Below are 19,441 nucleotides of genomic sequence, written 5' to 3'. Positions count from 1 at the left end.
TTTAAAATTCTTTTTTCTATGTATTTACCCTGAATCTTAATATCTTCTCCACTTGGCTTCTGGGACCCTCACTTGGGCCTGCTCCTTTGTAGTTTTCCTTCACCAGCTCCCTAGCCACTCCTTAAGCATTGCTGTCTTTCTTAGTCATTTTCTCTTTTATTACCCATGTCTTTCCTTCAGTAACCCTTATGTTCTGTTTGGCATTCTTGGAAATGCAGCCTAGAGCTCTCTACTTAAAACTACCTACTGTTTACCACTCTCTTCTGTGGTCATGCAGTGAATGTGTGATGAGCCTTGTGCTTAGTGCTGTTGGTTCACTGGAGACCCAGACACTGGCACCTCTGCCCTCCTGAGTGTATTCGTGGAAATACTATGTTCACGCTTGCCATCTATAAGCTGCACCTTTTACTTCACATCTTCCTGTTTCCCAAAACTCGACCCCTCCTGTTCTCATACCATAATCTAGTGACAGATTGGGAAAACAGTGCAGTTGTGTAGGTAAAAATATTCAAATCCTGGACTACGATAGTGGCAGTGATGGAATAAACACTTGTTATCCTGGCTTTTCTCTTTTACATTTTTATAATTTTTAAGTGAAATATATATGATTTTATTTAGTTGAAAGAGTTTGCTGGTTCACTTCCCAATTAGCCGCAATGGCCAGAGCTACACCAATCCGAAGCCAGGAGCTTCTTCCAGGTCTCCCACATGGGCTCAGGGGCTCAAGCACTTGGGCATTTTTTCCAGGCCACAGCAGAGAGCTGCATCAAAAGTGAAGCAACCGGGACTTGAACTGGCACTCATAAGGGGTGCCAGTATTGCAGGCGGTGGCCCCAAGGAAAGCAGGGTCTTCCATCTACTGTTTCACTTCCCAAATGGCTGCAATGGCCAGAGCCAGGCATTCAGGAGCCAGGAGCTTTTTCTGCGTCTCCCACATGGGTATAGGGACCCAAGCACTTGGGCTATCTTTCATTGCTTTCCCAGGCCATTAACAAGGAGCTGGATCAAAAGTGGAGCAGCCATGACTTGAAGTGGTACTTGTATAGAATGCTGGTGTCACAGGCAGAGGCCTAACCTATTAAGCCATAGCGCTAGCTTCTGTATTTTCAACTAAGAATTAGTGTTCTGTGTTGAGCTGCAGGCCTCTATTATTTGCAACCTTCCAAGGTCCTCTCCATGGTGGACAGCACCACTCACACTGTTTTGTAATGATTCCCTTAACTGCCTTCTGCATTATCATGAGCACTTTGAGGGTAGAGAATGTCATTCATCTCTGTCTCAGTTCCTACCTTAGTACTACTATTAAAAATGTGCTTGAAAAAATACTGACTGAGATACATACCTTCTTGGTATTGAATGTTTGGAGTAGAAGCAGCATCAGGAGAAGTTTCTGCCATGGAAAGTGGGAGCGCTCTGCCACCTTACACCAAGACTGGGAGTAAAGGAGGAAGAATGGTTTTATATTTGAGTGCTTTTAAAATTCCTACCAAGCTAGGAGATAGTGAAATAGGTTTTTTGTGTGTTTTTATTTACAGTTATGATTCCCTACAGAGATATTAATGTGAAAACAATAAATGAGATCTGGCTCTGGAAATACTAATTGGAGCAGTGAAGCTTTGTTTCACTGTTTTGATGATAAAAAGTTTGTCTTGGAGCCAGTGTTGTGGCACAGCAGGTTAGGCTGCTGTTTGCAGATACCAGCATCCCATACCAGAATACTGGTTCAAAATCCAGCCACTCTACTTCTGGTTTTCTGCTAATGTGCCAGAGAAAGCAGCAAAAGACATCCCATGTACTGGGCACCTACCATCCATGTGGGAGAACAGGTGGAGTTCCTGGCTCCTGGCTTTGATCTGGCCCAGACCTGGCTATTACAGCCATTTGGGAAGTGAACCAATCTCTAAAAGCTCTCTCTATCTCACTTTCTGTCACTTTGCCTTTCAAATAAATAAGCAAATTTTTTCTAAAAAATTAAAATTTTGTCCTTGGCTACCCTCCCATTTTACCTGTTTGTAGTAACTGCAGCCATCTTGTTTTCCTAGTGTTTAATGCCTGAGTATTTTGAACCTCAAATTGAAGATGTAAGTGAAGCTGCTCTTAAGGAAAGAATCAAGCTCAGAAAAGTCAAAGCTTCTGTGGACATGTTTGACCAACTCTTACAAGCAGGTGACCAAATTCAGTTAAAGCGCCTCTGGGAACATGAACTGTAAAGCAGATCTGTGATCCAGATAGTTTTGAGTAAAAATTGCCAGTACTACTGTCTCTGGTCTGCTTGATGGCTGTGCATTTTTTCTTTTTTATGTGAAAGTTAGAGTTTGAGATTTTCCATCTACTGTTTTATTCCCCAAATGCCTGCAATGCCTGAGCCTACAGAACTAATGCATTGTTATTAAAAGATCATTTACTGAACAAGTCTAAGTACAAACCCATACCACCAACAGGTAAAACCAGAAACAAGCCTCAGTGCTAAGAACTTCAGCACAGACCCACATTAGATGTTAATCATATGGGGCAACACACCAGGAAAAGGGTTGTAGAAAATCTGTCAAGCCCCTAATAAGTGTCTGATAGTCCTAGGTTTTTCACATATTTTATTCTATAAGACTTTTTTTTTTTTTTAGGATTTCATTTTATTTATTTGAGAGGGAAAGAGAGACAGAGCTTCCAATCCACTGGTTCACTCCCAGAAACAGTCACAGTGGTTGGAGCTGAGCCGATCCGAAGCCAGGAGCTAGGAGCTGCTTTTGGGTCTCCCACGTGGCGCAGGGGCCCAGGCACTTGGGCCATCTTCCACTGCTTTCCCAGGCTGTAGCAGAGAGCTGGATTGGAAGAGGAGCAGCCCGGACTCAGATGCCCGTATGGGATGCCGGCATTGGAGGCAGAGGCTTAGCCTGCTGCACCACAGCACCAGACCCTCTACAAGACATTTTGAGGTAGCAGGAACCCAAGTATTTGGCTGTCATCCACTGCCTTGCCAGGCGCATTAGCAGGAAGCTAGTTGGCAGCAGAGTAGCCTGGACTTGAACTAGCACATGAATATGGTATGTTGATGTTGCAAACTTCAGCTTAAACCATTGTCAGTTGTCTTAAAGATATATTGGCTATTTGTCTCTATGATGAACTACCTTAAACTCACCCAAGGGCAGTGCCCCTAGCAGGAACTAGGGACTTAATACTAGACCCTACCTCTTAAAGGTTCTGCCACCTTCCACTAACATGACTCTAGGGAAGACACTTAAAACCATATCCAAACCATAGCAAAAGGAAACTGTTCAGTCATTTTTCCAGATACTACATATATGCCCTCTGTACTCTGCCATGCTTTCATTTCTAGGCATTTAAATTTCCTGATGGGCATTTTTTTTTTTTTTTGAAAGATGAAATTACTTTTTTAATAGTAAGTTGCAGAGCTGGTGCTGTAATGTAGCAAGTTAAATTCTTTTGATGCTGATGTTCCATACTGGGGTGCTGATTCCAGTCCTGACAGTTCTCTTCCAATCCACCTCCCTCCTAATGTGCCTGGGAAAACAGTGGAGTATGGCCCAGGTACATTGGCCTCTACCATGTACATGGGAGACCATGATGGAATTCGAGATTATTCACAGTCTAGACCTGGCTGTTGGGACCTTTTGGGGAGCGATCCAGTGGATGGAAGATTCTCTCACACAAACACACACACCGCTGTTCTGCCTTTCAAATGAGTAAACAAACCTTAGATAAATAATAACTTGTGTCTCATTATTCTACTTCCTGTGTGCTAGTTGCCATTGTTAATGAGTAACTTGATATGAGCACAATGCTTTGAACTATAGGCAGTTGCTCTAGTGTTTTTAGGCAGTTTCAGTGAGGGATTGGACCAATGTGGAATGATCACACTTACGTTTGTTCACATGGATCGGAGTCAGAAGGACTAAGTGGAAGGGTTTGAAGATACTTTGGGGGACCTAGCATTGTGGCATAGCCGCCATCTGCAGAACCGGCATCCATATTATGGGTGTCAGTTTGAGTCTCGGCTGTTCCACTTCTGACCTTGCTCCCTACTAATGCATGTGGAAAAGCAGTGGAAGATGACATGTTTGGGCCCCTGCACCCATGTGGGAGCCCCAGAAGAAGCTCCTAGCTTTGGTTTGGCCCAGCCTTGGCTGTTGAAGCCAACTGGGGAATGAACCAGCAGATGGAATATCTGTGTTTCTGTGTGTGTGTGTGTGTGTGTGTGTGTGTGTGTGTGTGTTTCTGTCTGTAACTCTACCTTTCAAATAAATATATCTTGAAAAGAAAAAAAAGCAGAAGATACATTTTGGAGGTGAGTTAAAACCATGAGGTAAGGACAGGTTTTAAAAGTCACTACTTGAGGCACCGGTGTCGTGGCACAGTAGGTTAATCCTCCGCCTGCGGCATCAGCATCCCATATTAGCACCAGTTCAGGTCTTGGCTGCCACTCTCCCAATCCAGCTCTTGCTGTGCCTGGGAAAGCAGTGGAGGATGGCACAGTTGCTTGGGCCCCTGTACCCGCATTGGAAACCGGGAAGAAGGGCCTGGCTCCTGCCTTCAGATTGGCACAGCTCCAGCCGTTGCGGCCATATGGGGAGTGAACCAGCAGAGAGAGGACCTTTCTCTGTCTCGCCATCTCACTATAACTCTACCTTTCAAATAAATAAATAAAAATCTTTAAAAAAAAAAAAAGGTCACTTCTTGATTCACCTGCATCTTAGATTGGGGTCATGGGGCTTATGTTCCAGCTGCACTTCTAATCCAGCTTCTTGCTAATGGTACTCTAGGAGGTAGAAAGTAGGTGGTGGCTCACATAGTGGGGTCCCTTCCACCCATGTGGGAGCCCCGGATTGTATTCCAGGTTCCTGGTTTTGGCATGGCTCAGTACAGCCTGTTAGAGGCATTTGCAGAGTGAACCAGCAGATGGAGGCAGTTATTTGATCTGTCTGCCTTTCGGAGAAATAAATAAAACTCTTAAAAAGAACACCAAACAGCATGAGATGACATCTTGTACCTGTCAAACCACACGGGTAGTATGCATTTTGTCTCTTTCTGCATCATTTGCACATCTTAGTTCCTGTTGAGTGTGTTTTTAGCAGTTGATAAAGTGGTGGATGATGACATGTAGCTGAGAAAGCTATAGCTAGTAGGAAAAATAAGGAATTAGAACCTAACAAGTTTTTTATTTTGGTTGTTTGAAACTGTTTTTGTTGTTTTTCTATATCCACAGGAACCACTGTGTCTCTTGAAACAACTAATAGTCTTTTGGATTTATTATGTTATTATGGTGACCAAGAACCCTCAGTTGATTTTCATTTTCAACAAAGAGAACAGTCAGAAGAATTGGTAATAACTTGTGTCAACATTTGTTTTGGAATTAATACGTTTTCAAAATAGGATAAGTTCTTGTACCACGTGTCAGAGTAGTCATAAGAGATTTGTACTGAAAGGTAGTGTGGTGCAGTAGCCTTGATAAAAATTGAGGCAGGAGGCCAAGGGGAAGTGTTGCAAGAGGAATACTTTAAGTAAATATTTTAGCACTGGTTCCCTTCTTAGAAATATTTTGTCTTCATCAGCCACCTGTTTAGGTAAAACTGAGCAGAAGTGTTAGTGTCTGTACTCCATGCCACTTAACAGTGACACTGTGATGTGTAATGGCTAAGGAGATTCGATAGCCTTAGCTGCCTCAGAACTTCATGTATGTGTGGACAGGTGGGAGCACAGCAGGCTGGAAGATTTAGAACAGTTTTGTGCCTACAGCTGTGTATAGATTGAGTTGTGTCCTGTCTCTCAACTCAACACTTACAGATAATAGGATCTTTTTGGTTAAGTAAAGATAAGTCATAAATGTGGCACAGGCTAGAAGACTATATATACTGTTTTTCATTGGCATGAGAAAATAAATTTCTCCTTGGGTGTGGGATGAGGGTTTTCTTTGTGTTGATACAGATTTGTCTGAGTTTTCTTCATTAGCTGTGGAAGTAGAATAAATTAAGTCTTTTAAAAATGTGTAAATGGTGAGTAGTGGTCATGCCTGTCTACAGCATCTTTTGACGCTTTAGCCTAACTAGCCCTGCAGCCCCATTTTACTGCCAGTTGAGTCTGTCTCTCTCTGTATACCCATCCCAGAATTTGGTTTATAAATAAAAGATTGATGTAGGTTTAGGTTTTTTTTTTGTTATTGTTTGTTTTTTAAGTCAGCCTGCTGAGATCAGAGTTAGGCATTAACTATACTCCTGTGTCATATTTTCTTTTATTCATAATTATGAACACTACTCTCTGGATCAGGCTGGATGTAGCCTCTGTAGATGCATGCATTGGATTCATCTTGTTTCTAGCCCATCACTGTTGCTTTAAGGGTATCTTTACTTTTCATGAGTGAATTGCTTGTTTACATTTGACAAATGAACATTCTAGGCATAGGTGTTTACTGGTTTTCCCCCTTTGCCTTCTTGATTTTGAGCAGTGTGATTGGGAGAATGCATGCCATTTACTTTAACTTTTATTTTGGTTCAACAGGAAGAGACTACAAACGAAAATGCTGAGAAGCCTAGGAAGAAGTTTGGAGTTATTTGGAGGTATGTGCACACAGTTAGAGCTTTATATTGCAGTTTCTGAGAGGTTGAGGAATGTGTGCCATCTTCTTCTGAAGAGGATGTAATCCTGTGATGTTCAAAAATAGTTTGTTTTCATGAACTCTTTCATCTTCAGTCAGTAGCACAAGAGTCTGTTTAGAGGTTGATGTCTGTTGGGTCCCCCTGCCAGGGAACCCCCATTTAACTCCGCCATCACATGGTATGATGCATCACATGGTATGATGCCTTTGGTGGTTGCATCAGTGGTGCTACCTTGGAATAAATACTTCTAATTCTCAAAGTTTGGGTATTTTTGTTTTCTACAAACAATAGCCACTGGAGTGTAATGTTAAATTAAGACTGGCCAGCGGTGGGCTGGCGCCATGGCTCACTTGATTAATCCTCCGCCTGCGGCGCCTGCATCCCATATGGGTGCTGGGTTCTAGTCCCGGTGGCTCTTCTTCCAGTCCAGCTCCCTGCTGTGGCCTGAGAGGGCAGTGGAGGATGGCCCAAGTGCTTGGGCCCTGCACCCGCATGGGAGACCAAGAGGAGGCACCTGGCTCCTGGCTTCGGATCATCACAACACCGGCTGTAGCGACCATTTGGGGAATGAACCAACAGAAGGAAGACCTTTCTCTGTCTCTCACTGTCTAACTCTATCAAATTAAAAAAAAAAAAGACCAGCAGGCAGAAATATTGAGGCGTTCCAAACAAAGTGAATAGTGTTTAACCACATTTGAGAATTTAACTGAATGTAGTGTCTAAATAAGTGTCTCGTGTGGATGTTTGTTGGGAGAAGGAAAGCTATGTTTTAGAGCAGGGAGTAGAGGTCAGTGTGTCTGCTAGAGTGTGACAGTTACTCATATTGGTGAACTGGTGATCCCCTCTGCGGGCTGAATGAGGGTGGGAAAGCTTCACCGTGTCCCTGTCATGCAGTGCTGTTGGAACTTACTGCTTGTTTCAGTCTGGCTTCTGTCATTTCATGCAAAGCTCGAATTACTTCATTTTTGAGCTTTGATGTGTTTGCATTTTCAAAATGAAAACTGTAGCTCCTTTTCTGGAGGGTATGAATCATTTTAAATTGCATATTTGAGCACTCATCACAATGCCCATTGTAAGCACTCAGTTCATGGTGGTAGCTGTTTTCCTGATTCACATTTACTGCCTTGTTTCTAGAGTAAAAAACAATGCTGAGAGAATCTTTGCTCTAATGCCAGAGAAAAATGCACATTCCTACTGTACAATGATCCGAGGAATGGTGAAGGTATGTTTATTTTTATCTTTAATTTCTGTGAAATCAGGATGTAACATGAGCAGCTGCATTTCTTCATCCCACTGGATGGGAGTAATACGCTGTTCCCCTCCCTCAGTTGTGACAACTAAAAACGTCTCTGGGTGTTACCCAACATCCCCTGGGTAAGCAACCACTGCCCTGCACTATAGCCTGCATAACAGGAGCCTGGCCCTAGGATAATAGATAATGTGAATATTTCCTTGAATGAATAAATTTGGTGATACATACTTTTTGCTTACTGTCTTTCAGTACCGAGCACATAAGCAGGCATTAAACTTGTACACAGAGTTATTAAACAACAGACTCCATGGTGAGTTTGTTTTGAATTCCCCTTCATTCTTCTCCCCTTTTCTTTCCTTCTCTCAAGAATCTACATGAAATTTTTCTTTTTTAAACAGCTGATGTGTACACTTTCAATGCTTTGATCGAAGCAACAGCATTGGTGGCAAATGAAAAATTTGAGGACAAATGGAATAATATATTGGTAAGGAGGAGCACTTAGCTTTTCTCTGCTAGCCATTGAGTATCCACTACTAGCAATATGTAGGGTAGGTGCAGCATTCATTGAGCGTGTAAATAGCCGCCACTGCAAGCAGAGGTGTTATCTGTGTTCAGCAACCCTCTAAATGGCTGTATCTTGATGTGTGAGAAGCAAGAATTACTGGGCTCAGAGCATACAGCTAGAATTCTGGAATACCTGGGTCACTTGTAGTCATTTTAGGGTTTTTGTTTTTGTTGCTACTAAAGTGAACTTGTATTTTTTTTTTTTTTAATTCCTGCTAGGTGACAAATTAAAATTACTGGATTGATTGTTGCATAACAGTTTACAACTGAAGCATGTTTTTATACCATATTGGTCATTTTTGTTGTGTATTAGTAGTAGGTGGTGGTGGTGATATTACTACTAATAGTATTTTCTGGAAGACTTAATAGGTAGATGACCGAAGATAGTTAAACATTTTGACGTTGAGCTTCTGTAACAGAATTACTGTTTCGGATTTGGCAATAATAGGTATTAACTACAGATAATTTAGTTAGACATAGATAGAAAGCAAACTTCTTTTTGGCGAAACAGTTATGAGACAAATTATCTACCCTCACATTTAAAGTAAACACCAAACTTCTTGATTGTGATGGAACTAGGAGCTGCTGAAACAAATGGTTGCACAGAATGTGAAACCCAATCTACAGACTTTCAACACCATTCTGAAATCTCTCCGAAGATTCTATGCAGTTGGAAGAATGCTGGGCTTACAAACTTTACGTGAAATGAAAGCTATCGGAATCGGTGAGCATAGATCTTGGGGTCCTTAATAAAGACAAACTGGACTGACCAGAGGGTTCAGGCCCACGTAAGCAGAGAAAATCTGTAATTTCTTTTGCTGTCTTTGAAATACATTGGGAACTTCCTTTCCACCACTTGGCCCTCTTAGACATGTACAGTCGGCCCTCCATGTGAGCCTCAGATGTATTCAAGGAAAAACAGTTTGTAAGGATCACGTGCATACTTTTTCACTGTCATTTCTTAAACCATGAGGTGTGCCAACTGTTGATATGGGGTTGGGTATTATCACTCATCCAGAGACAAGGTATTCAGATGGATGTGCATACATTGGAGCAAATGCTGTGCCACTTTATGTACGGGACTTGAGCATGTACAGGTTTGGTATCTGGGATGGGGAAGTGGTGTCCTGGAGCTGATCCCCCAGATACCTAGGGACTGCTATACTTAATATGTGGTTTTCATCTTCATATTCTTTGTAGCAGACTATAATGTTGTAATCTTTTAGGTTGTTCATGGACCATTCAATTTTGCAGATGATTGATTACTTTCAGCTAGATAGTTTTAAATTTCATGACATTTTCCTAGAATACTTAGATATTTGAATCCAAATGTCTACTAATATGTTACATATTTTTCAGTTATTTATTAAAGGTTGCTTTGGGAATCAATTTGCTTCAGTAGGCTTTATTGTTCTTAATGAGACTCCTAGTAGTAGTAGATTTTTAGACTTCGAAAGTGATGCAGTCTTCGATTTTGTCACCTTTGCATTAATTAGATGAACTGGAAAATAGAAATTCATTCTTTATTTTAATGTTAACTTCAGTGTGCTTTAGTACGCTCAGTTTCTTTATAGCTGTGTTTTTACTTTTTCTCTTTTTTTCTATCCACCTGATAATCTGAGAACCGTCACTTGCAACATATCACCATGTTATTCAACTGTTTTATCAACATGGTATGTATGGCCTTACGTTGTATTGGTTTTTGTAGGAAATTGATTGGCTCCTTTGTTTTGTCTGTTTGCAATTTGTGTTCATTTGTATTTTCTGCGTATGAGAGAAGAATAGAGAATTCACAGATTGCAATCTACGACCTGAACAAAAAGATTTTTTTGAGGATAATGACCTACCTTGTGATTTGAGCTAGAGGGGAGAAGATTGGTGAAGTGTATGAGCAGTGTGGGTACACAGATAGGAATGGACAGGAGTATTTTAGGTTGGAGATCCTTTTCCTCTCCACAGCTTTACTGTCCAGCACAGTACCCACTAGCCAAATGTAGCTACTTAGTGAAAACTAAAATTCAAAATTCCTCTCTTCACATTGTACTTGGCCACACTATGGGGACTACCATATTCAATGATGTGGATATAGAGCATTTTCAACTTTGCAGAAAGTTGGGGAACTATGCTGCTCCAGAGGGAAGTTAACCTCATTTTGAAGCTTTTTGGGTGGACCTTGGGACTCCATTGTCACCTCCTGTGAACTTCAGAGCCTGGGACATCTGTGTTGTAATTTCAGTTCTGCCATTTATTTACCTACCCGAGGGATATCAGGATGTGATGATTAAATGAATTATGCCCATTGTCTTGTACCAGGTTTGTAAGGCACATCGTAGGCAGAAACTTTTTGCTTCTGTTTGTACCCAGCCTGAGAAAGAGGAAGGGTTTCCTAGGTTCAGAAATGACAATTCAATCATTCCTTCCTGTAGTGGGCTTGATTCTGTTGGCTAATTTTACAAAACTCACATCTTTGCATTAGGCTAGGGATTTTGTTGTTGTTGTTTTTTATTTGACAGAGTCAGTAAGAGAGAGACAGAGAAAGGTCTTCCTTCCGTTGGTTCACCCCCCAAATGGCCGCTACAGCCGGTGTTGTGATGATCCGAAGCCAGGAGCCAGGTGCCTCCTCTTGGTCTCCCATGCAGGTGCAGGGGCCCAAGCACTTGGGCCATCCTCCACTGCCCTCCCAGGCCACAGCAGAAAGCTGGACTGGAAGAGGAGCAACCAGGACTAGAACCCAGTGTCCCTATGGGGTGCTGGCGCCGCAGGCGGAGGATTAACCAAGTGAGCCACGGTGCCAGCCCCTGGTTTTGTTTTGTTCTAACCTTTTAGGAAAATTAGCAGGTAACTGACTTTATCATAGAAACAGATAAACAGTTCCTCCAATAGTGTCCTCTAAAATTGTACTCCACCTTGGTGTGATTGTGGTGAAGGTCTTTTTCTAAGGGTATTAATTCAGTGAGGAGTGTTCTTTATTTGGTTACTTGCACTCCAGTGAAGGCACTCTTCTTAGGAAGAGACTGTGAAGGAAGGGTGGTGTCTTTAACTGGAGCAAGTGATCAGAGGCGTGCTTTGTTCCAGCTGGAGGAGCTCCTTGAACAAGGGTTTGCTCCCTGTAGAGCTCTGGCAGGCCTTAGAGCCAAGGCAGAGGAAAACAGATCTGTGCTAGGTGATGTGTGTTTGGGGGTGGTACAGAATGTGAACGCATGATGAAATCTATTTGTTTGCTTGTTCTACATGAGACTCCTCAAAAGAATCATCTTTCATCATCTATGACATAATGAATGAATTAACAGGAAAGAGCTTTTCTCCAAAGGACCCGGATGATGGTATGTGCAGAAACTGCTTGTTTTTTTCTCCTGTAAATGCTGAGGGCTCGGCACACATGGGCAGGGGTGCACTGGTTATTCTGTGAGCAAAAATGTCTGCAGGCTATTGCTGTACACATCCTCTGCACTTGAGTTTTAGCTTGTTTACTAACTAGTTATGGTAGCAGGATTTGTATTTGTATTAATGTTACTCACTTGAAATATATTTCACCCATAGTAACCAAAGCTCTTGTGAACTTTGATTTTCAGATTTGTTTTTTCAGTCAGCCATGAGAGTTGTAAGTACAAGTTCTTATTTAACTTTGCTATCTATGTTTTAAAATTCCCAGTGTATTCATTTTTATTTATTTTAAAAGCAGAGAGAGGTGCCATGCACTGGTTTATGCACATGCTATTGTAATTGTTGACAACAGTCGGTGTTTCCCAAGAGGGAAACCTTGTAACTACGCTGTGGTTGTTTCTGAGTTACTTCCTGGGGTTTGGGTTAGTGAGCATTTCATGTGTCTTCCGTAAGCTTAATTTCTATAGGTATAGTTGCTAAGCTGAAATAATTCTCCCCAGTGTTATAATTTACTTGCTGTTAACCACCAGTTTGAATAAACATAAGTATTTTCACATGCACGTATCCTTTTTTCTTATGCAGTGAGCTGCTGTTCAGTTCAAAGGATATCATATTAATACCTTGTCTGCACATTTTCAGTGCTCATCGCTCAGAGATCTAGAACTTGCTTACGAAATACATGGCCTTTTGAACACTGGAGATAACCGGAAATTCCTTGGACCCGATTATCGGCGTAATTTCTATTAGTAAGTGTATGAAATGTATCCCTGTGCTTTCATTAGTAGATTCTACTGTTGTGCCTGAGTGAGTGAGAGGAGCACCACACATGGATAAGATTTGATGGCTATGGAGAGCAAGCAGCTCATGCCCTAACTCTTGACCCTGAGGCTGAAAGCAACAGGGAGACAAAAACCACAGGAAGGGAGGGGGGAATATGTGGTTATAAGGGTCAAGTGGACCTAAGGCCCATATGAAACAAATAACCAATGTCAATTCTTACAATCTTAACATTAATCCAGGTGCAGCCTATCTGTTTTAAGCTTGAGCAATCATGCTAGGGAATTTCTTTGTTCTGCCAGGTGGATGAGTGTAGATCAAAGTTTCAGACCAGAGTTTAATGGTGGGGGATGCTTTCTTAAGATGGAGTCTGGGCCGGCGCTGCGGCTCACTAGGCTAATCCTCCGCCTTGCGGCGCCGGCACACCGGGTTCTAGTCCCGGTCAGAGCACCAGATTCTGTCCCGGTTGCCCTTCTTCCAGGCCAGCTCTCTGCTGTGGCCAGGGAGTGCAGTGGAGGATGGCCCAAGTACTTGGACCCTGCACCCCATGGGAGACCAGGATAAGTACTTGGCTCCTGTCATCGGATCAGCGTGGTGCACCAGCCGCGGTGGCCATTGGAGGGTGAACCAACGGCAAAAGGAAGACCTTTCTCTCTGTCTCTCTCACACTGTCCACTCTGCCTGTCAAAAAAAAAAAAAAAAAAAGATGGAGTCTGGGATGCTCTAAAGTGGAGCGCCTACACTCAAGCTGTTGCTTCACTACAAATGGGAGGGTGTTGGTGTAATCCACATTTCACCTCCAGTTTCAGAGAGCCGACCTGTGATTTAACAGTATGCGTTAATTGAGCATTCTGAAATTACAGCAGTGGTGAGATTGCCAGGTTTGAAAGTCTAGTATCTTTTTCCTCAGCCCTCTTAATATTTGATATTCTTAATTATAGGAGGATGTGTCTTTAAAGGCTTTGTTCCAAAACTGCTTGCTTTGGTAATGGTAAAGACACTGGAGCCCAGAGAGGCTCCTTAAAGTGGGCTTGCTTGTAGGAGGATAAAGCTTGAGCTTAAGGAGTTAGCTGCTCGTGGAAGTGTGAGAATTGTTTCTTCTATGTGAGAAAGTCCTTATTCACACTGAATGCTTTTAATGGGATATGTTCCGTGTCTGCTCACTGGGAGCGGATACTGCTGAGGAGGAAGCAGTCATAATGACTAGTTGATGTTCAAGTGGTATTCATTGTAAAGGTCAGTACCTGATCCCGTGTAGGCCATTGAACTTGATACTGTTTATAAATACTTGAAATTTTCTAACACATCGTCATATAACAGAATTTCAGTAATTATTTTCTTGTTGTTAGACATAGGGATTTTATTTTAAGCATACTTTTTCTCTCCACAGTTCCAAGTTTTTCAGTTTGCTTTGTCTAATGGAACAAATCGATGTCACCTTGAAGTGGTACAAGGACCTGATACCTTCTGTAAGATGATTTGTATATGTCACTTACCATTGTAGATGAACTTTTAACTTTCCTGATTGCTGCTTTAAAAAATAAATTTGTATTTCTCTCATCAGGTTTTCTTTCCCAGCTCTCAGACATTGATAGATCTTCTCCAAGCATTGGATGTGGCCAATCGACTAGAACTGATTCCTCAAATTTGGAAAGGTAAGTAATCAGCTTTGTGTCCAGGCCCATCTCAGTTCAGTGTCCTACCGTTTGATTATTGAACATGTTAACTTTGTTGGGGTGGAAGTTTCCATTTTAAAGTGGAATAGATTAGATCTGCTTCAGTTACTTGCTGATACTGGATAACATGAATAAAACTGAAATAAAAACTAAAGTCAGACCCTTCATGACATAGGAACTAGCTAAGTTCTGCACAGCTGTTATGTGACATGACCCAGAGAAAAACACGGTTAGCCTGAAGTCTGAATGACCTCAGAGCCTCTGTACGAGTGGTGTTTCACTTCGGTCCAGTTGCTAATGAAAGACCCTGATTACTGCATTTCTTAACTAGCAACCATGACTGTGATATGTGTGTTGGTCTGTTGTGTGTGGATGAATTGACTCAAAACTAGGTGATTCTATATTATCAGTCAGCTTTTGTTTCTATTAATCACCCTGCTTGTTTTCTGGAATCTTCGGATAAAGCTAGAATGGCTACCATCAGCAACGTTTTTTACCCACCAAAAACGTTAAGAATTACAGCTAACAGTGATCTGATGTCAGCTAGAAAGGGTATTGGTTTTACTTGATGGTGACGGCTCTCTCGCGTTCCTTTTTCATGTCAAGATAGTAAAGAATATGGTCACACTTTCCGCAAAGAACTGAGAGAAGAGATCTTGGAGCTCATGGCAAGAGATAAGCACCCACCAGAGGTAGGGCTGCAGTGTCACTGTTCTTGTTGATGTGTGCTAACAGTGTATCCTGTAACAGGGAGGCCCTTTTAAGGATAGTTTCCATGGTTTCTTCTATCATTATGGAGAGCTCTGCCATCCAAACCCAAGTGTACATTCTGGTGCACCTAAACGAACCTGCTGTCACTGTCACTGCTCCAGTCCAAGCAGGCAGCATGGAAACTGCTGCTCTGCTCTGACATGAATAGCAGCTTGCTTCTTAACACTTTCCATCTGAAAGGAAGGCGCATGGTTGAAGTTGAAAGGTGTGGGTAATCGAGTTGTTTATCCCACAAGAGAGTCTGCTTTGTCTTTCTGCTTGCTTACTTGTGTGGCATGTTACAATGGATTGCTCAGAATTTTATGGCCCTCTGGTAATCTCCTGAATGTAAATCCTCTCACAGCACTTAAGGCAGTTCTGCTGACTCTCAGAGACTCTCAGCTTCAGGTGGCGTTTGCTGATTGTGCCGCGGATATCAAATCCACGTATGAAAGCCAGGATGCCAGACAGACTGCTCCCAATTGGCCAGCCAGTCCTCTCAACTGTATAGCTATTCTGTATTTAAGGGCTGGAAGAACTCAGGAAGCCTGGTGAGTATACAGTGTACATTAGAAGCATCTGTGTTTGCATGTAAAACATATACCCAGGACAGTGAGAAGAGGTTCTCTAGTTTGGAGGGGAAGTTAGGTATATCAACAGCCATTCTCAAATGTATGAGGATTGTTTTATTTAATAAATTAAAGGTAGAGAGCAACAGAGAGGGAGAGAGCACTTTCATCTGCTGGTCACTCCCCAAGGAGCAGAACAGTCAACTCTGGGCCAGGCCAAAGCCAGGAGCAAGGAATTCTAAAAGGTCTTCTGAATGGGTGGCAGGGGCACAGGCCATCATCTGCGGCCTTCTCAGGCACATTAGCAGGAATCTAGATCGGAAGTGGAGCAGCTGGGACTTGAACCGGCATCCATATGGGATGACAGCCCTGTAGGCGGCAGCTTTACCCGCTACACCACAGCGCTGGCCCAAGGGTATAGTTTTGAAGGACTGAGACTTTGCATTTCTGTCCTTTCAGCTTAGTGTATCCGTAGGCAAGTCAGGCTGTCAGCCTCATTTTCCAGGCTACTTAAATGGAACAGAGTGATCAAAGAAATATATCTTTAAAAAGTGATTTGGTCATTTGGAGTGTTAAAGTGTCATTTAAGGTGCTCCTTGCACCTGCACTCTTCAGCTTTAAACATGGACTGAATACTTGGACTTTTGGCATTTGTTCACATTTACTAAAAATGACCTCGACTAAAACCCATCTTTGTTTTCTGTGTTCTGGTAGTTTCTATCAGTACTTCATTCACATACTGGTTTTAATTTAATTGAATGGGACCTTATTAATATTCATTTTGCCAAACGGGAAGTCATCAAAAGGATACCTTGTGAGAATAGTCAAAAATACCTAGTTCCACTGTATTTTTTGTCGAATATATAAGTATGATCAAAGAGTCAGTGAGTTGGATGTGGGGGGTTCTGCCTAGATAGCTTCTTGAACAATAAAGTAACTTCAATTAAACATTAGTTCAAAATGTGGCTGTTGAATATATCCAGGAAAAGATGAAGACGACTTTCTGCCTCAGCTGTCTTCGAAGAGTACTTGGGTGCCGCGTTCGGTGCGGCAGTTAAAACACCACTCGGGATGCTGATGTTGCGATCAGGGTGTTTGAGTCTGAGTCGAGCAATGCCTGCTCTGCTCAGTCCAGCTTCCTGCAACGCACACCCTAGAAAGTAGCAGATGATGGCTCAATTAGCTATGTAGAGTCTCAGATAAAAATGTGGGTTCCTGGCCTAGTCTGGCCTGTTGTCACTAGCACTTAGAAGTAAAGCAGAGAATGGAAAAGGGGTGCCTCTGTAGCTCTTCCAAAGAAAGGAAAGATTGAAGTGTAGTCCATGCACACCAGCACCTGTGCTGCTGGTGGCAGCCGCGTCTGGCATTTGCATGTATTTGTCTGCTCTGGCAGATTGGCACACACTTGCTGTGAATCAGGCTGTGATGATTGGCGCAGGGGTACGGACCTCAGCTGAATCATGGGAGCTGAATGTTCGTGCTTCTCCTTTGTCCTGCACGTGGCAGGGTGAGGGGGAGCACTTACATGAGACTTGCCGCAATCTGAGCCTGAACTTCTAACAGGATTTTAGAACCCCTGAACCTCGGCCGTACTGAGGGAAACAGATGGCACAGCTACACAGATGCACGTCCTCCGTGGAGGACAGGGGGGTCCTTAACAAGGAACCAGGCACCAGTGCTTCTCTACATTACTAGCCTGTCTAGTGGACCTGTGGAGTGCTGTGTGGACAGGGCTTGGAGCCAGCAGAGCCTCCAGATGTGTACGTTTAGAAGCTCACGGTGTAGTTAGAAGGAAAGGGGTCCCGGGACAAGAGCTGCAGTCATCTGGTTGCATCCTCTTTCTGTTAATGGTCATAACCTTGCTCTCATCTCATCTTTGACAGGAACATGTTTGGAATTTTCAAGAAGCATAATAAGATCCCTAGGTAAGTTGAAATTAACAGGCCCCACCTACATACATGTAGATGCAGCAGCCCGGCCTGAACTTTTAACTGTGTTGGGATTTCTTGACCTCGGCCTCTGCCTATGAGTACTCTTCTGTTAGGCAAGCAAACCTTAAGCGTCCCACTAGCCAGGCAGCCTGAGGCAGGCAGCTTCAGCCAGTGCTCGGTGACTGCAGCTCACTGGGGCAAGCTGAGTAGCTTCTCAGTAAAGGCCTATTGAATGAGTGTTCACTATCATTCTCACAATTAGACGTCATGTCAGAGTTACTTCTGAGAATTTTGTTATTGAACTTAAAGATTTATAAGCACAATCTAGCCTTAAGGGGCCTAGTTGGGGACTGTCCTGTCTTGTCGTCCTTTCACAGAAATGATTTGCTGGCTGAGTTCATGGACAGTGCAAAAGCCTCCAGCAGCCCCGCCCAGGCCATTGAGGTGGTGAAGCTGGCGTCTGCCTTCAGCTTACCTGTGTGTGAGGCCCTCACCCAGAGAGTAACGACTGAATTTGCAATCACCCAGGAACAGAAGTAAGTGGTAACTACCTGCCTCTTAACCCTGAGGGAGCTCACCGTTTCTCCACCTGCCATCCAGACGGATACAGCTTTTATCTTGTCTCAGTTGATGATTACCAAAGAATAGTGAGATGTATTGATTCAGTGGCTTTATTTGTTATACAAGTCAAATTGTTGGGTCCTTTTCTATTACCAAACACAGTTCAGCACAGCTGCAGTCCCTTCCTGACCTCAGAATTGGTTATGAAAGTGCATGTCAGTCACCAGGGACCTCAGCTGCTGAGTGGCAATGTAACTCCAGTTTCTTTCCTTACAGGGAAGCCCTGGGCAACCTAACTGCACAGAGCAGTGACAGTGACAGTGACAGCGACAGCGATAGTGACAGCAGTGAAGGCAAAGGACGGTAGGAGTCTTCCTGGCCACAGTGGTAACCAAGAGGGGAGGATACAGAGCTTGTGAACTTGCTACGTGACGTAAACTTGCAGCAGTCTGTCAGCTCTTCACGTGCCACTATAATTAAGCAGCAACACTACCACTTTCATTGTTACCAAGACACGAGGGGAGGTGTCTGGCTCATGGAGAAGCCCTGCACCCCTTTGGGACTGGGAGTGGCTTCCATCAGCGTGCTGTTCCCTTTCTCTGGCTTCAGCCATGGTTGGCCTCATCTGCTGCATGTCCTTCCTTGCTGTTAGAGATGATGAACGGTTTCCATGAGACTGCCTTGTAGTAGTACAACTGGGGGAATATTTAGATGTGAGTGTGCATCTTGGGATCGAATGAACAGAATACTGGCATTTCACTTACAGAACTAAAGCTTCTAAATGAAGTCTGTAAATAAATATTGTAACTCATGTACATGTGTATAGTCTTGCTGTAACACCCAGGCGTTTGTCTCCCTTTTTGTGTGTATGCTGACACATTCGTTGTCATGACAAAAGAATAAAATGTCTTCTATACGTGATTGTGCATTGCTGTGACTTATAGTCAAGAACTTCTAGCATCCCATGCTACCCTGGTGGAACACCAAAAAGAAGTCAGTAGCTTCAGCCTGGCCCAGTGATAGCTGTTGCAGCCATTTGGGGAGTGAAGTAGCAGATGGATGCTATCTATATCTCTTCTATGTCCCTCTGCCTTTTGAATACATTTTTTTTTTTTTTTAAATCCCTTCCCAGCATTTCTTAAGACATTAAAGTAGTATCGCAAGACAGCAAGAACATTTTACTTCTTACTTGAAAAGTAGAGTGACATCTTACATCTGCTTCACTTCCTAAATGCCTGCAGCAGCCAGACTAGGCCAGGTCTCCTGTACACATAGCTGAGATTCAGCAGGAAGCTGGAATTAGAATTGCGGTAGCAGGGCCAGTGTTTGCTATAGCAGGTAAAGCTGCCACCTGCGATGCCGGCCCAGC

General features: G+C 43.0%; 1 protein-coding gene and 1 non-coding gene across 5 annotated transcripts in view; both read left to right on the top strand.

Annotated features, from left to right (window-relative positions):
• The window catches only part of PTCD3 (pentatricopeptide repeat domain 3), a 30,532-nt gene extending 11,539 nt beyond the window's left edge, over window positions 1-18,993 (top strand). For 3 of the 4 annotated variants that reach the window (XM_008254164.4, XM_051836764.2, XM_051836759.2), the window contains 18 exons: window positions 2,043-2,166; window positions 5,222-5,337; window positions 6,511-6,569; window positions 7,743-7,830; window positions 8,110-8,170; window positions 8,259-8,344; window positions 9,004-9,148; window positions 10,047-10,097; window positions 11,661-11,747; window positions 11,997-12,025; window positions 12,448-12,554; window positions 13,976-14,054; window positions 14,150-14,240; window positions 14,868-14,953; window positions 15,414-15,562; window positions 17,464-17,505; window positions 17,889-18,047; window positions 18,349-18,993. In XM_008254164.4, coding sequence (XP_008252386.1) covers window positions 2,043-2,166; window positions 5,222-5,337; window positions 6,511-6,569; window positions 7,743-7,830; window positions 8,110-8,170; window positions 8,259-8,344; window positions 9,004-9,148; window positions 10,047-10,097; window positions 11,661-11,747; window positions 11,997-12,025; window positions 12,448-12,554; window positions 13,976-14,054; window positions 14,150-14,240; window positions 14,868-14,953; window positions 15,414-15,562; window positions 17,464-17,505; window positions 17,889-18,047; window positions 18,349-18,439 — 1,650 coding nt within the window. In that variant the 3' untranslated portion in view covers window positions 18,440-18,993. Of the gene's footprint in view, window positions 1-2,042; window positions 2,167-5,221; window positions 5,338-6,510; window positions 6,570-7,742; window positions 7,831-8,109; window positions 8,171-8,258; window positions 8,345-9,003; window positions 9,149-10,046; window positions 10,098-11,660; window positions 11,748-11,996; window positions 12,026-12,447; window positions 12,555-13,975; window positions 14,055-14,149; window positions 14,241-14,867; window positions 14,954-15,375; window positions 15,563-17,463; window positions 17,506-17,888; window positions 18,048-18,348 lie in introns of all 4 variants that reach the window. The other variant, XM_017340358.3, reaches the window with a different exon arrangement.
• LOC127490468 (small nucleolar RNA SNORD94) lies at window positions 16,997-17,131 on the top strand. Its single transcript, XR_007918415.1, has one exon. It is a non-coding gene; the product is annotated as a small nucleolar RNA SNORD94 (small nucleolar RNA).
• Window positions 18,994-19,441: the final 448 nt, after the last annotated feature.

Source organism: Oryctolagus cuniculus, chromosome 2 (genome assembly GCF_964237555.1).
Source record: "Oryctolagus cuniculus chromosome 2, mOryCun1.1, whole genome shotgun sequence".
In the NCBI taxonomy this organism is placed as follows: Eukaryota; Metazoa; Chordata; class Mammalia; order Lagomorpha; family Leporidae; genus Oryctolagus; species Oryctolagus cuniculus.
Note: the sequence above shows the minus strand (reverse complement) of the source record. Positions and strands in the feature narration are given on the sequence as shown.